Source organism: Spermophilus citellus, assembly GCF_964194105.1.
Source record: "Spermophilus citellus genome assembly, chromosome: 5".
NCBI lineage: Eukaryota > Metazoa > Chordata > Mammalia > Rodentia > Sciuridae > Spermophilus > Spermophilus citellus.
The window spans coordinates 59,263,046-59,278,859 of record NC_138186.1 but is presented as its reverse complement, the minus strand read 5'-3'; the positions used below and the strand labels follow the sequence as shown (position 1 = coordinate 59,278,859).

Below are 15,814 nucleotides of genomic sequence, written 5' to 3'. Positions count from 1 at the left end.
AAGCCAGAAATGAGCCTCCTATGTCTGGAGACTCTCCCCAAAAAGAGGCCACCATTAAGGGAAGCTTAGGAATATCCTAAAGTCAACAGGCTGCCAGTCCAATCTGTTCCCAAGTCCTCCAAAGAACAGCCACTAATTGTATACTGTGAAGCAGAAATTCCAGCCAAGAGTTGATAGGCATCAGCCAGGGGCTCTCCCACCACTGTTCCAGTCCCTTTCCCTAACGTAGGACAAGGATTAAACAGGGCCTCTGATGCAGACATCCTGGGTTCATATCCCAACTCTTCACAAATGACCGACGTTCTCTGCCTTAGTTTTCCCATCTGTAAAAGGCAGTTAAGCATAAATAGCAGTCAAGCATAGACAGACCCTCACAGAACTGTTTTGAGGGTCAAATAAGTTTATGCACACAAAGTGCTATGTAGACCAATGCCTGGTATGTAGGATATCCCTGCATATCCCTCAAGGACCTTGAAGCTCAGAGAAGTGAGAGGTCTCCTGAAGATCACTCAGCTATAGCCAGGATTTGAAGCAGCTACTAGTACTCTTGCCTTGACATCAAACAGCTAAAAGAGTAACAGGAGTGGTTCCAGGCTGGGGCAGGGGTGGGGAGGTAGGGTGAGGGGATAACAATGGTGTGCCCAAATGTTTAATCTGAAGGCACACAGAGGGTACATCGAAGAAAAGGTTGGGCTGGGAGGTAAGAGACAGGGCTGAGGTGGTGGAATAAAACAGACCCAAGGGGGCTGGGGATGTGGCTCAAGCGGTAGCGCGCTCGCCTGGCATGCGTGCGGCCCGGGTTCGATCCTCAGCACCACATACCAACAAAGATGTTGTGTCCGCCAAGAACTAAAAAATAATAAATATTAAAAAATTCTCTCTCTCTCTCTCTCTCTCTCTCTCTCTCTCTCTCTCTCTCTCTCTCTCTCCTCTTTCACTCTCTCTTTAAAAAAAAAAAAAAAAAAACAGACCCAGGGCCATGGGAGAAGGAAGACACAACAAATCAAGGAATGAGAGAGTGAGAGAGTAGAGGAGTCTAGGATGGTCTTAAAGTTTTCAGTCTCTGTTACCCAGAGGTAATGGGGCCGCTGCCAAAGACAGGAGATGGGGTGTACTTGGAAATCTGAGAAGTAAGACAAGGCCCTATTTCCTGGATGATTTTTAAGTGGGGGAGGGGATGCATATTAGAAAAAGTCTTGCAGAGCCAGAAACCTGCATTAAATGAGGCCTTTTATGAAAAAGTGGATGGATTCCCAAAGATACTGGAACAGAGACAGTTGCTAAGAGACAAGCCCCTGCACAGCCCAGAACAATCCAGCTCTACCTCCTATCCTTGCTTTTCTTGCCAACCCCGTCTTACTCCAGGGCAGGAAATCAACTCTACCAGGGATCCTCCTGTGCCTCAACAACCCCTCACCTCAGCCCCACCCTCCTACCTCCTATGCATGAACCTCACTTTCACATAGACTCATCCTCTCCTCACAGCCCCCCTGTGAGGAAAGGAGCAGGGCTGGTACTGATCTCCCCATTTAACAAATGGCAAACAGGCCTGAGAAGGTCTTAAGACTTTGTCAAGGTCATGCAGCCAGATTCCAAATCCTGTTCTATTGACTTAGGACACCACACTTCCACTTCGAGAGTTCTCAGGCAGCTGGGCATGGAGACACACTCCTTTAATCCCAGGGACAGGAGGCTGAGGCAAGGAGGATCACTAATTCTAAGCCAGCCTCAGCAACTTAGAGATAGACTCAGAAACTTAGTGAGACCCTGTTTCAAAGTAAAAAATAAAAAGGACTGGGGATGTGTAGCCACAGTGGTAAAGTGCCTTTGGGTTTCATCCCTACTTTCCCCGCCCCCCCCCACCCCATAAAAAAGAGAGATGGTGCTGTCAGACAGCTTGAAGCCAGAGTTGCTCCCCTCCTTTTCCTCAGACATCCCTTAGTGTCCAAGGGCATTCGTTTTCTCTCTAGGTAGGATAATAACTGGATATTAAGGAGGCAGTGAAAATGGACAGAAAGGGATTGTCAACATTACAGATAAGTGTCAAACATCAGGACTGGAAACAGAGACCCTTGAGTGAACTTTGTTCTCAAGGGAAACTTAGGCCCAGAAAGAAGGAAACTTGCTCCGCAGGATGCCTCTGATATTATACCACTCCTTTTGGTCCAAACATCTATTGCTGTACATAACAAAACTTTATGACTTACGGCAACAATCATTTTATCATCTGTCAGATTTCTTTGGGTCAGGGATTGAGGCAGGGATCAGCAGGGCAGTTCTGAATTTGTCTTGCATGTAGAGGCAGTTCAATGTGCTGAAGCAACATTGAACACCAGCTTCATCATCACTAGCTCTGTGACTTTGGGAAAGTCACCTAAGCTCTTGTATCCATCTTCTCCTTCCTTACGTATAAAGCTGGAATAATAATTGCCTGTCTTGCAGGGGTTTGGAGAGGATAACGTGGATGAGTATGACCCCAGTAAAAAAAAAAAAAAAAATTCCCCCCTTTTTTTCTTAATATTTATTTTTTAGTTATAGGTGGTCACAATATCTTTATTTTATTTTTATGTGGTGCTGAGGATTGAACCCAGTGCCTCACGCAGGTAGGCAAGCACTCTACCACTGAGCCACAGCCACAGCCCCATGTTTTTCCCCTTTCTAGATTTTAAGAAAGCGGTGAACTCACTGATATCCTTAATCTCTCATCCTGCTCATAAAATGATCCAACTCTCAATAAGGATGAGAAACCAAGACAAGTGTACAATATGGTCAAAACAGCTAGGTTATAGCAATTAACAAAACCAAGTCTTTGCCCTCATGAAGCTGATAATCTAATAGGAGAAGCCAGTTAAAACATAAATATACCAATATATATGTCAGAAGCCAGTTAAAATATAAATATACTAATATATATGTCAGGTGGTGAAAAGTGTTATGGAGAAAAATAAAATAGGGTAAGGAACATACTAGTGGAGAGTGGGGCTACTATATGGGGTGATCAGTGAGGACCTCTTTATTAAAATGAAATTTGAGCAGAAAGATGATTGAAATGAGGGAAAAGAAAGTATGAAAATATCTGGGATTGAGCATTCCAGGTAGAGGGAAAAGATAGTGTAAAGATCCTGATCAGGGGCTTGGGTTGTGGCTCAGCGGCAGAGCCCTCGCCTCGCACGTTTGAGACCCTGGGTGTGCAAATATATATATATATATATATTTAAATATATATATATATATATATTTAAAAAAAGATCCTGACCAAAGATCATGATTATGTGTTTAAGGATCAATACAGAGGCCAGTTTGACTAGGGGAGAGTGAGATAGTACAGTATCCAGGATAAAATCAGACAGGAAATTTGACAGGGAGGGAGAAGGGACAGGAAAGGGGAGGAAATGTGAAATAAATTTGACAAAACTACACTACATGCATGTATAAATATACCATGATGAATCGGTGAATTCCATCTTTATGTAAACTTATAAAGCATCAATTAAGAATGAATAGAGGGAGCTGGGGTTGTGGCTCAGCAGTAGCGCACTTGCCTGGCATGTGTGAGGCACTGGATTTGATTCTTAGTACCGCATATAAATAAATAAAATAAAGGTCTATCAACAACTAAAAAAAAAACCATCATGTTTGTTAAATACACAAATTAGTTTTCCTTTAAATCCTTTAAGGATCCCCTTTTCATCAAATCCATGAAGTTGGATACTACTTTGACTTTTGTATGATAACTCCCAGCTTGATGGATAACTTCTTCTATTATATCACTGAGACAACTGAAAATATGAATACAGGGATACTGTGCTGTTGAAGATTATCAAAGAAATTCTCATATCCTTCCTCGACCATAATGTCAGATTCTGTCACAGTTTCTTGTAAGTTTAACTTTTGGTATAGCACGTTCAGCAAGCAAGCCCTGTCATTTTATCATATAAGAGTACGTCTCTTCTACAGTAAGAACAGAATCAACTTCAATAGCACAATATTGTTGATTCAATTGTACTTACTTTTTTCTTTCCCACATTTTTTATTGTTGCATTCTAGTTGTATAATGGTGGGATTTATTGTTACACATTCATATATGCACACAATTATAACAATATAGTTTGTTATAATTGCTCCCCTATACTTACCCCCCATCCTCCTCTCCCACCTTTTACCCCCTAGTCCCTTTTCTCTACTGATCTCCCTTTGATTTTCATGAGATCTCCACCCCCACCTTTTTTTCCCCTTTTTTCTCTCTATCTTCCACATATGAGAGAAAACTTATGACCCTTGACCTTCTGAGTTTGGCTTATTTTGCTTAACATAATAGTCTCAAGCTCCATCCATTTTCCTGCAAATTACATAATTTTATTTTTCTTTATGGCTGAATAAAACTCCATTGTGTATCTATGCCACATTTCCTTTATCCATTCATCTCTTGATGGTCACCTAGGTTGGTTCCACAGTTTGGCTATATGAATTCTGCTGCTATAAACGCAAGTATGCATGTATCACTATGATATGATGATTTCAATTCTTTAGGATAAATATCAAGGAGTGATATAGCTGGATCATATGGTATGATCCATGCCTAGTCTTTTGAGGAATCTCAATACTGATTTCCATTATGGTTGTACTAATTTACAGTCCCTGGACTGATTTTTTTCGGCATTCATCTGTAATCAGTTTACTGTTATCAATGAAATTTTGACATGTTCGGCATCTTTACCCTTTGTAGGAAAATTTACTTCATATCATATTAAAGACTGTTACAATCCAAAGTTTGCCGCTCCTTCTTTGTTAAGACCATAAATAATTCTTCTACTCTTATAGGGTTCTTTTTTTTTCCTTTTTCTTTTTTTGATACCAAGGATTGAACTCAGGGGCACTTGGCCACTGAGCCACATCCCCAGCCGTATTTTATATTTTATTTAGAGACAGACTCTCACTGAGTTGCTTAGCACCGCGCTTTTGCTGAAGCTGTCTCTGAACTCTCAATCCTTCTGCCTTAGCTTCCCAAACTACTGGGATTATAGTCATGCACCACCATGCCTGGCCTCTTATAGGGTTCTTAATACAAACTGAACTTTTCTTGAATTTTAGCATCATTTTGACATGTACATCCAAAGATTTGCTGAGGCTGGCCTCAAACTTGCAATCTTCCTTACAGCAGAGTCTTGATTAGTCATTTCTTGGGTTTATGGCACATCTTCTCCCTTCAAGGTGAATATGTACTGGGCCAGCACCACCACTGGAAAAACGAGAGGCGATGTTTCCAGGTTTCGAGTCTTAGAATTTTGGGAGAACTGGCTCGGTAAAGCCCCTATACCATGGCCCACAGGCCACTTTTCATCAAAATTTTTATTTTTTTAGTAAGTTTATATTCATAGAAAAGTTTCAAAGATAGTAAAGAGCGTTCCCATATATCCTTCACCCAATTCCTCTTAGTGCTAACATTATACATTACCATGATACATTTGTCAAAACTAAGAAGACATGGTACCTTAGGATAAACTTAACTCCAGACTTTATTCAGACTTTGCAGTTTTTTCACTAATGATCTTTTTCTGTTTGATGACCCAATTTAGGATACCATATCACATTTATCTGGCTTCATTCATTGAATCAACCCTGGCTGCTGCATGATAATTAGAAGACCAACTAGAAAGCTGTTGCAGTAGTCTGGTCTAAAGATAATGGTATGTGGACCTTAGAGATTAAACTGAAAAAAAGTGGTCAAATTCTGGTCAAATGCATATGAAGACAGAACCAAAAAGATTTGCAGGATGTGGGTTGTAAAAGAAAGAGGAGAGTCCAACAATGACTCCAGGATTCAGATCTAAATAACTAGAAGCATAGAATTTGACTGAAATGGGTAAAATTGACAAAGGGAGACTGTTTAGAGATGGCAATCAGGAGTTTGCTTTGGATGTGCTAAATTTGAGTTACCTATTGATGAATCCATGTGGATGTGAGTAGATAGCCCCAATACAATCCATGAGTCTGGGTTTCAGAGAGAGAGTTTGGCTGGAAATATAAACTTGGGTGTCGTTAGCTTATAGTTTGTATTTCAAGCCAGTAAGCTGAATGAGATCATAGAGTGGGTAAAAGCAGAAAAAGGTACAGTGTCTTCTCCAAGTAAGAACACTGGCATTCATCTATAGTAACAGAGGGATGACAGAATATATGGAGGCAGATGCATGTAGGTGGTGGAAGCCTATGGAAATTCTCTTCAGACTGCTTCTATTTTCTCCATGGATTTGGAAACAAGACCATCAGCAGAGTGGGCAAAAAAGAGAAGGTGGGTGAAGGTTGGAAGAGAGGGGAATAAAATAGTTGTCTGGCTGGGTGGGAACAGAACTGAGGAAACGCATGAGTATTGGTGGTCAACACAAGTGGCAGGAGAGCATCATGGATTTAAGTGAGACCGGCCAACTTGAAGGCATGTTTTTGTTTTTGTTTTTTCTAGCTGCGATCAGCTGTTTGGATACAGGCTGGAGAAATCACATTGGTGGGTGAGATTTTGCCAGCTGAATACAATGAAAGGAGAGAAGGGCCAGAAAATTGAGTGTATATGTAAGGAACTGGTTATGACAGACCATGGAATCCAGGCTGGGTAAGGAAAGAAGGGTGGATGTGATGGGGTTAGGGGACAGTGGAAAGGAGGTTTGATCAGTGGATGAGGCACAGTGCCTAAGGCCCATAATAATTGTAGGGGCCCACAAAATGCTTTCATTTTCATTACTTTATTCTATTTTTTAAAAAATATATCTTAGTTGTCAATGGACTTTTATTTTTTATTTTTTTATTTATATGCAGTGCTGAGAATTGAACCCAGTGTCTCACATATGCTAGGCAAGCACTCTACCACTGAGACACCACCCCAGCCTCTGTTCTATTTTTATTTGTTATTTATTCATGATGCTGGGGATTGAACCTGGGGTGCTCTAACACTTAATATATCCACAGCCCTATTTATTTATTTATTTATTTATTTTTTAATTTATTAGTTATTGATGGACCTTTATTCATTTATTTGTTTATATGTGGTGCTGAGAATTGAACCCAGTGCCTCACACATGCTAGGCAAGCAGTCTACCACTGAGCCACAACCCCAGCCCCATATTTATTTTTTCTTGAGACAGGGTCTCGCTAAATTGCTAAGACTGGCCTAGAACTTGTAATCCTGCCTCAGCCTCCTAAATTGCTAGGCTTACAGGCATGTGCTCCTGTGACCAGATCTTCTGATTTTAAAATAAGTGAATATGGCTGGGGGCCAGGGTTGTGGCTCAGTGGTAGAGCGCTTGCCTAGCATGCGTGTAGTACTGGGTTCGATCCTGGGCACCACATAAAAATAAAAACAAAGGGAATGAAGGTATTGTGTCCATCTACAACTAAATAAAATAAAATTAAAAAAAAATGGTTGGGTGTAGTGACACATGCCTGTAAGTCCAGTGACTCAGGAGGCTGAGCAGGAGAATCACAATTTCAAGGTTAGTCTCAGCAATTTAGGGAGAACCTGCCCCAAGAGAAAATAAATAGCTAAGAGGTAGAGTGGCTCTGGTTCAATTCCTGGTACTGAAAAAAAAATCATAAGAACAAAATTAATAAAATAAAATAAACAACAATAAATTCACACTAGATAATATTAATCCAATACAGTCATACAGTATAATGTTTTTAAAAGGTAGTGTTGGGGATTGATCCCAGTGCCTCACACATGCTAGGCAAGCACTCTACTACTGAGTATGTCCCCAGCTCCCATACAATATAATTTTAAATATTCTTTTTTTTAGAATTTTAATATTTATTTTTTAGTTCTCGGCGGACACAACATCTTTGTTTGTATGTGGTGCTGAGGATCGAACCCGGGCCGCACGCATGCCAGGTGAGCGCGCTACCGCTTGAGCCACATCCCCAGTCCTTTAAATATTCTTTTATGGAGGAAGGGACCCAGGAAGGAAAAATATTTGGGGCTCATAAAAGTCACAATGCAGCCCTTATGAGAGATCTCAGGTGGGTAGTAGAATTGTTTGAGCCAAGGCAGCAGACAGCCAGAAAGACAGGAGTTAGTAATGGGAAAGTGTGATACTTAAAACTGAGATTTATGGGGTGTGTAAAAGCTACTGGTAGCAACAAGATCTAGGGTGAGGCTTCTTGGAAAAAAAGAAGTAATGAAATATAAAGTTGTTTTTTTCAGGTATCTGCTGCTATATTAACCACACCAAAATTTAGTGGCTTATATTTATATTTATATATCATTTATCTGCTTATTCAGCAATGAGTGCTGTGCTGGGCTTTGCTGAGCAGTTCTGTTGGACTTGCCTAGGTTCATTCATGTGTCTACAGTCATCTGGAAGCTTGACTGGGTGAGATAACCTATTATGACCTAACTTGTCCGGTGGTCACTGGCCAAGGTACCTTGATTCTCCTCATCTTCCTGTAGGCCAGACTGAACTTCTTTACATGATGTTGTAAGTATTTTGAGAAAGTAAGGGAATAATTTCAATGTCTCTTGAGACTTTGACTCTAGGAACTCACACTGTCATTTTTTGCTACATTCTATTAGTCAAAAACAAGTGGTAAGTTCAGCCCAGGTGAAAGATGTTGAAATAGACATCACCTCTTGCTCAGAGAAGCAGCAAAATCATTGCAAAGGATCATATGGGAGAAGAGGTAGTAAGGCCATCTTTGCAAACATTTATCTCACTTATTGTAAAAATTATCTATTTCATACTGAATCATCAAGAATCACCAAGAAGCCAGGCATGGTGGTACTTGCCTGTAATCTCAGAGACTTGGAAGGTGGAGGCAGAAGAATTGCAAGTTTGAGGCCAGCCTCAGCAACCTAGCAAGATCCTGTCTCAAAATAAAGAAAATGAAATAGGATTGGGGGTGTGGTTCAGAGGTAAAGTGTTCATGGGTCCAATTTTCCAATACAAAAAAAAAAAAAAAAAAAGAATCTGACATAAGTGGGAGTGAGCAGAATGACAATAAGACAGGTGCTAAAATCTTCAAAGCATGAGGGGGAAGTAAGTGGTATCATCTGATGCCATCAATATTAAAAGCTTCAAATGTCTTTGTAATTTTTATCAGTGAATTTTAATACATTTAATCAATGAAAAGGAATTATTCATTTTTCACAACTTCTTTGACTCAATCACTTGTCAGTTCAGATTCTAAAACAGTGACATAACTATATGCATGAAAATTTGAGGCACACCTGTTTATCTAGAAGCAGTATTTATAGTGCTTAAGATGATATCTGGCACCTGGAAGTAGCACATAGCTAGATGTTCAATATATATTGGTTGAATGAATTAATGACATAAACACAATCTATGTGGCCAATAATCAGGATTAGGTTGAATAAATTATAGTATATATCTTCAATGGAATATCCCACAGTCATTGAAAATCATGCTTTCAAGGACTATCAATATATTGCATGGAATTTAAAAATCAGGATATAACATTGTAGATGTGATATGATTATACCTGTGTTTACATATCTGGATAGGAAAAGGGGCCAAACTAATAATAGAGTGGTTTTATCAAGCTAGTAGAATTATGAGTGATTTTTCCTTTATTTTTTAAAAAGCTGATGGGTGGGCTGGGGATGTGGCTCAAGCAGTAGCGCGCTCACCTGGCATGCGTGCGGCCCAGGTTCCATTCTCAGCACCACATACAAACAAAGATGTTGTGTCTGCCGAAAACTAAAAAAATAAATTAATTAATAAAAAAAAAAGCTGGATGGGGGGCATGGTGGTATATACTTGTAATTCCATCAATTTGGGAGGCTGAGGCAGGAGGAATGGAAATTCTAGGCCAGCCTTAGCAATTTAGTGAGACCTTAAGCAACTGAGCAAGACTATCAAAATAATAAGTAAAAAGGACTAGGGATGTAGCTCAGTGGTAAAGCACTCTTGGGTTCAATTCCCAGTACAAAAAAAAAAAAAAAAAAAAAAAAAATGGAGCTGGGGATGTAGCTCAGGTAAAGCACTTGCCTAGTATGCCTGAGGCTCTGCACTCAATCTCCAGCACCACAAAGGGAAAAAAGAGTTATACAAGTTCATTTTGGAAAAAGTGAAAATATTGAAAAGAATAAGAAAAAAAAAAACCCTTATAATTCTACCATCCAGAGAACACTATTGCCACTATTGAAGCAGGTTCCGCTTTGTTTTTTTGTTCCTCCCACTCCACTTAACATTTTCTTAGCTTTTTGACCATCTTTAGACTTCAAAAAGGTGACTTTTAACCATTAGTGTAGTATTGAAATACCATAATCTATTTTGCCTATAGTAAATTTTGACATTATGGTTTGTAATTTTTTTGCTGAACAATATCTTAGAACAAAATAAATGATAGAGCCATGTCATTATTCAAACTCATAAAGTTCTTCATGTAAGAGGGGATCAAAGTGGACAGTAAACTTGCTAGAGAGCTGGGGAGAGCGTGCATGTTACATCCAGTGAAGACTGTTCAGTAAAAATGAACACAGGTGCTCTGCCCCTGTCCGGGGGTTTATGGAAAGCTGTTCTGTAAGGCTAGAGACTCTCCAATGTTTTGAATTTAAAAAATGGCAAAATTTCCATCAGAAGGAATGGGCCTTAGCCTTCCTGATCTCCTGCACTCTTGCCCTGGGCAAACAAGAAACTATGTTTCAGGTCCTCGCCTTGTTCAGGTGTCTAAGCCTACAGTAGGGACAGGTAAAAAGCCTGGAAGGGCAGTTCTCCCCAACCTCTCCCTAGAAAACTCTAAAGTGAACTCCTGGTTGAGGCAATATTAACCTGAGGACAAGAACAGTTGTGATGGGGTCCAGAGGCTAGAAGTGTGTGTGTGTAGAGGTAACACTGACAAAATTGGGGCATTCCCAGTTCAGGGAGGCTTCCTAGAGGTGGTTGCGGGAAGGAATGGGGTGGAAGATTGAGACTGATGGGGAAAAGGAGGGCTGATATTTAGATAGGCATGTGTTAATCCTGGAAGGCTGTAGATGATAATGAGGAGAGAAAGGGGGGGGGGCGAGGAGGAAAGGAGCTGACGGAAGAAGCCTGCGAGGAAGATTCTACTAGCGGGGTGGAAAAGAGGGCGGAGCAGGCTGGCGACAGTAGGAGGGCGGGGAGCAAGTGCGCCCTGATTGTGCACGGGATATATATGAAAGCGTGATGGGCAGCCGACTGGTGAGAGCGGAGGTGGGGCGTGGGGTGAGGGGCACGAGTCAGGAAGCGGGGATGGGAGATGGGATAATAGCAGGGACACGCACCATTGGCCGGCAACTCACAGTGTGTGCCCATTTAGACTCCCAAGATTTCCTTATTTTCGTTGCTTGAAGGAAGGTTCGGGGAGGTTAGGTGGGCGCGGAGGGCGGGGTCTCGGGGGGCACTGAATGGTGCTGGCGCGCGAGTGAGGTGTGGCGGTGCGTGGCCAGGGGTGGGCGCTGGACGCGGGAGGGCGGGGGGCGGGCCGGCAGCAGCCAGGAGCTGGGAGAGGCGGGCTCCGCCGGCACACGCCGCCCCTGGCAGGGGGCCGAACACGCGCGAGGAGCCGCCGCTGCCGCCGCTCGGGGTCGCCTCTAGCCCCAGATTCCCGAGCGCTCGGCTGGCATGGCAGCGGCCTCGGCGCCCGGCCCCGCGGCCAGCTAGGGGCGGCCTCGCGTCCCTGCCCAGCCCCTCAGCGGAGCCCGTCGGATCCGGCCTCGCTCTGCTGCCCGGGACACGCCGCCTCCCAGCCGGAGGTGAGGACAGGGGCGCGCAGGGCTAGGCGCTGTGGGGATTCCAGGCCCTGAGCAGTCGCCAAGCCGAGCGCGCTGAGATAGGAAGGGAACGTGGGAGCTAGTCCTAGAGGGTGGGTGTCGTAGGTGCGGGTAAGGGACTGCTCGCTGCCGGGAACCTGGAACAGTCCCTCCTTCTGGCCCCCGCGTTCCCTCCGTGCTCGAGGACGCCTCTCGGTGCTGTCCCTATCCCCGCAAACCCCTCGGTCCCGACCGCGATCCCCACCAGCCCCAGCCATTCCCGCGCCGTGGCCTCGCTTGGCGCTGCCCATCCTTCCTTCTCCCGAGTTTCTAGCTCCAGTCCCCTCTCCTGCTGTACCCTTCCCGGTTCCAGGTTCCCGCTACCCGCATCCACTTCTTCTGTCCCGGTGCCCTCCTCCGTCGTCGGCTTTTGTCAATTGGAGCCCATATCTTTGCCGCTATCTCCGCGTCCAGCCGCCTCCCAGCCAGTGCCATCCCACAGGTGTCTACACGTCTGGCCGTCCATCCGTCGGTCCCTCCTGGGGCGGACGCTGACCATGCCCAGCGGTTGCCGCCGCCTACATCTCGTGTGCCTGTTGTGCATCCTGGGGGCATCAGGTCAGCCTGTCAGAGGTGAGAGAGCCACAGGGTTCCAGTCGCCTCCCTGTCAGGCAGTCCTAGCTTGCGCGTTGACCTCTGCTGGCCAGAGACGGCACTGCAGCCACTCTGACCAGCGGACCTGATGAGACTTGGGTCCTCCCTTTAAAGTGGGATGGGTCTGCTTGCCCGGGCCAGACCTGAGTCCACCCAATTACTAGAACCATGAATCCTCTCCCGAGTTCACATTCCAGGAACCTGAACCCTGACCCGGACTCACCCCTTCCAAATCAATCTCTTCCAGCGGATGACTGCAGCTCCCACTGTGACCTGGCCCACGGCTGCTGTGCACCTGATGGCTCTTGCAGGTACCTATCCCCAGCACTGCTCCAAACCCTTTGCTCTCCATTTCCCAGACCTTCACACCCACAATTAGGTCAGGCCTCAAGTCAGAGTGCCCAGGGACTTAAGACCCTACTGTTCACCCTATCACTTCTTATGACATATAAGGCAGACTGGCCAACTTCCTTCCCACCCCACCATTGCCATTGGCCTCACCTCTCTTGCTTTTTCTAGTTTATCTTTCCCAACTCTGACCCAGAAATTCTGAAACATTGCTCTTTAAGACATCTGGAAGGAGACCTGAAGCTTGGGAGCTTGGAAATTGAGAGCTACAAGGAAAAGGGAAGATAAAAAGAGAGGTAGCTTAGGAAAGTGGGGCAGTAACTGGGGAGCAGAACTTGTGATGTATGAGGTTCTTTCTAGATGACTTGAAGCAACTGATTCACTGAGGTGGAGGGTGATTCAAATTCCGTAGCAGGGAGAAAGTGGACATAAGAAATGAGCTGAGGCAGGTTGCTCAATGGACTGGGAATGTTTGAGACTACATCTTTGGGAGGGCTTTAAAAAATAGTCGTTTGCCTTGGAATTCAGTGGGAAGATGGCCCTGATGACCTTTCAAGGTCAGTCTTTGCTTAATTGGTTGTAAACACATTAGATATGCCAGGAGTGGTACTGGAGGCATTTATGGAAAGGATCTTATTTCTTCCTCAACACAAGCCTATAAGGTGTATCTTCAATTCTTGGTGAGGTCACTAAGGTTCAGAAAGGCTAGACAAAGCACAGAACCAGGACTAGAGCACTGGTTTTGGATACTCAGTTTCTGTATGTGTCCCATGATCCTACACAGACCTATACCTACCTGAGACAGTTCTGGGTTCCCACAGGGGATGCCATGTGTCCTTCTGGTTTCAAGAAGCTCTGGTTCTGCATCCTCCCAGAACCCTTACCTTGTGCTTCTTCCTCTCAGGTGTGACCCAGGCTGGGAGGGGCTGCATTGTGAACGCTGTGTGAGAATGCCTGGCTGTCAGCATGGTACCTGCCACCAGCCCTGGCAATGCATCTGCCACAGTGGCTGGGCAGGCAAGTTCTGCGACAAAGGTAGGGGGAGGGAAGCTCTTGGTTGGGGAGTTCTTGTGTCTTAGAACATTCATCAGTCTTTATTCATTAAACAACTATTGTGTTCTGCTTTTAAATCCTCAAATACATGGTATTTTATCCTTTTTGATTTTCTACCTACCTGTTGTAAGAATTTGCCCTCAGCATAACCCCATGAGGTTGGAAAGGTTGCTACTAAAAAAGGTACTTATTTTACACATGAGGAAACTAAGGTTCACAGAAAAGCTATAGCTTGCCCAGTCAGTTTGAGACAGACTGCCAGAACAAGAGCCAGGTGCCTCCTGACTCTGACATCAGGGTGGTTTCCCTCAGTACACCATCTCAGCCTATGGTGTACACACACAGACTTGGGTCCAAAAGGGCTAGCCGTGTAGGCCTGGGCAGGTCTGATAACCAGATATGAGGGGTGATCAAAAGCCTTCTGTCTCTTCTCCAGATGAGCACATCTGCACCTCCCAGTCCCCCTGCCGGAATGGAGGCCAGTGTGTGTATGATGGGGGTGGCGAGTACCACTGTGTGTGCCTACCAGGATTCCATGGGCATGACTGTGAGCGCAAGGCTGGACCCTGTGAGCAGGCAGGGTGAGTGCTGGGCTTGTGGCAAGGTTACACTAGAATCTGGTGACAGGATGAAAAAGGCAGGACTACAAAGAGCCAGGAGGACTGAGGGTCAGACCCACATGACCACAATAAAACCCCTGGCTCAGGATTTGTTGTTCAACTTTTTTTGTATCTTCTGAGCCATTTCTTCAACAAGCTATAGGAGCTGGAGGTGTAACCGATAATGTATGACGGCTCTGGTTGGAAGGGTGGATGAGAGGAGAATGAGGGAACAGAAACTGGCATGCAGCTCTTAAAGATATCCCACACAGCAGCCTTATACCTCTTTGTATGGATGATGAAACAGCCCCACAGGGATGGACTTGTCCTTGTTTAAGCTTTAGGATAAGAGCTTGGGGGATAATAATAGCACATTTATCCTCAGGCCTGCCTTTGGGCCAGACCCTATGCTAAATGCTTGACATCTGATTCTCTCATTTAACCCTCACATTGTGAGGCTAAGTACTATTTTTATTCTCATTTTTAAAATGAGATATTTGAGACCCAGAGAGAGTAGACCAAGGTGACACAGCTAGGAAGGGGGGGCGGTAGTCAGGATGCTGACCAAGGCCATCTTGCAGGTGTTAGAAGTTGGTATCAATATCCTTTCACATCCCCACTGCAGGTCCCCATGTCGGAACGGCGGGCAATGCCAGGACGACCAGGGCTTTGCCCTCAACTTCACATGCCGCTGCTTGGCGGGCTTTGTGGGTGCCCACTGTGAGGTGAATGTAGACGACTGCCTGATGCGGCCTTGTGCTAATGGTGCCACCTGCCTTGATGGCATAAACCGCTTTTCCTGCCTCTGCCCTGAGGGCTTTGCTGGACGCTTCTGCACCATCAACCTGGATGACTGTGCCAGCCGCCCGTGCCAGAGAGGGGCTCGCTGTAGAGACCGGGTCCATGACTTTGACTGCCTGTGCCCCAGTGGTTACGGTGGCAAGACTTGTGAGCTTGTCTTACCTGTCCCAGACCCTGCCACCACGGTGGGTACTCCCCTAGGGCCCACCTCGGCTGTGGTGGTACCTGCTACAGGGCCAGTCCCCCACAGCGTGGGGGCAGGTCTTCTGAGGATCTCTGTGAAGGAGGTGGTGCGGAGACAAGAAGCTGGGCTAGGTGAGTCTAGCTTGGTGGCCCTGGTGGTGTTTGGGGCCCTCACTGCCGCCCTGGTCCTGTCCACTGTATTGTTGACCCTGAGGGCTTGGCGCCGGGGCATCTGTCCCCCAGGACCCTGTTGCTATCCTGCCCCACATTATGCCCCAGCACGGCAGGACCAGGAATGTCAGGTTAGCATGCTGCCAGCAGGGCTCCCCCTGCCACCCGACCTGCCCCTTGAGCCTGGAAAGACCACAGCACTGTGATGGAGGTGGGGGCTTTCTGGCCCCCTTCCTTACCTCCTCCACCCCTCAGCCTGGAGTGGTCCTTCCTTGCTACCCCTCAG

The 15,814-nt window shown here is 45.1% G+C and overlaps 1 protein-coding gene across 1 annotated transcript; it reads left to right on the top strand.

Moving 5' to 3' along the window:
• Window positions 1–11,414: 11,414 nt before the first annotated feature.
• DLK2 (delta like non-canonical Notch ligand 2) lies at window positions 11,415–15,755 on the top strand. Its single transcript, XM_081295314.1, has 6 exons — window positions 11,415–11,722; window positions 12,093–12,352; window positions 12,621–12,684; window positions 13,626–13,756; window positions 14,211–14,355; window positions 14,999–15,755. The coding sequence occupies exons 2-6, from the start codon at window positions 12,277–12,279 to the stop codon at window positions 15,732–15,734; spliced, it is 1,152 nt and encodes a 383-aa protein (XP_081151440.1). The 5' UTR covers window positions 11,415–11,722; window positions 12,093–12,276; the 3' UTR covers window positions 15,735–15,755.
• Window positions 15,756–15,814: the final 59 nt, after the last annotated feature.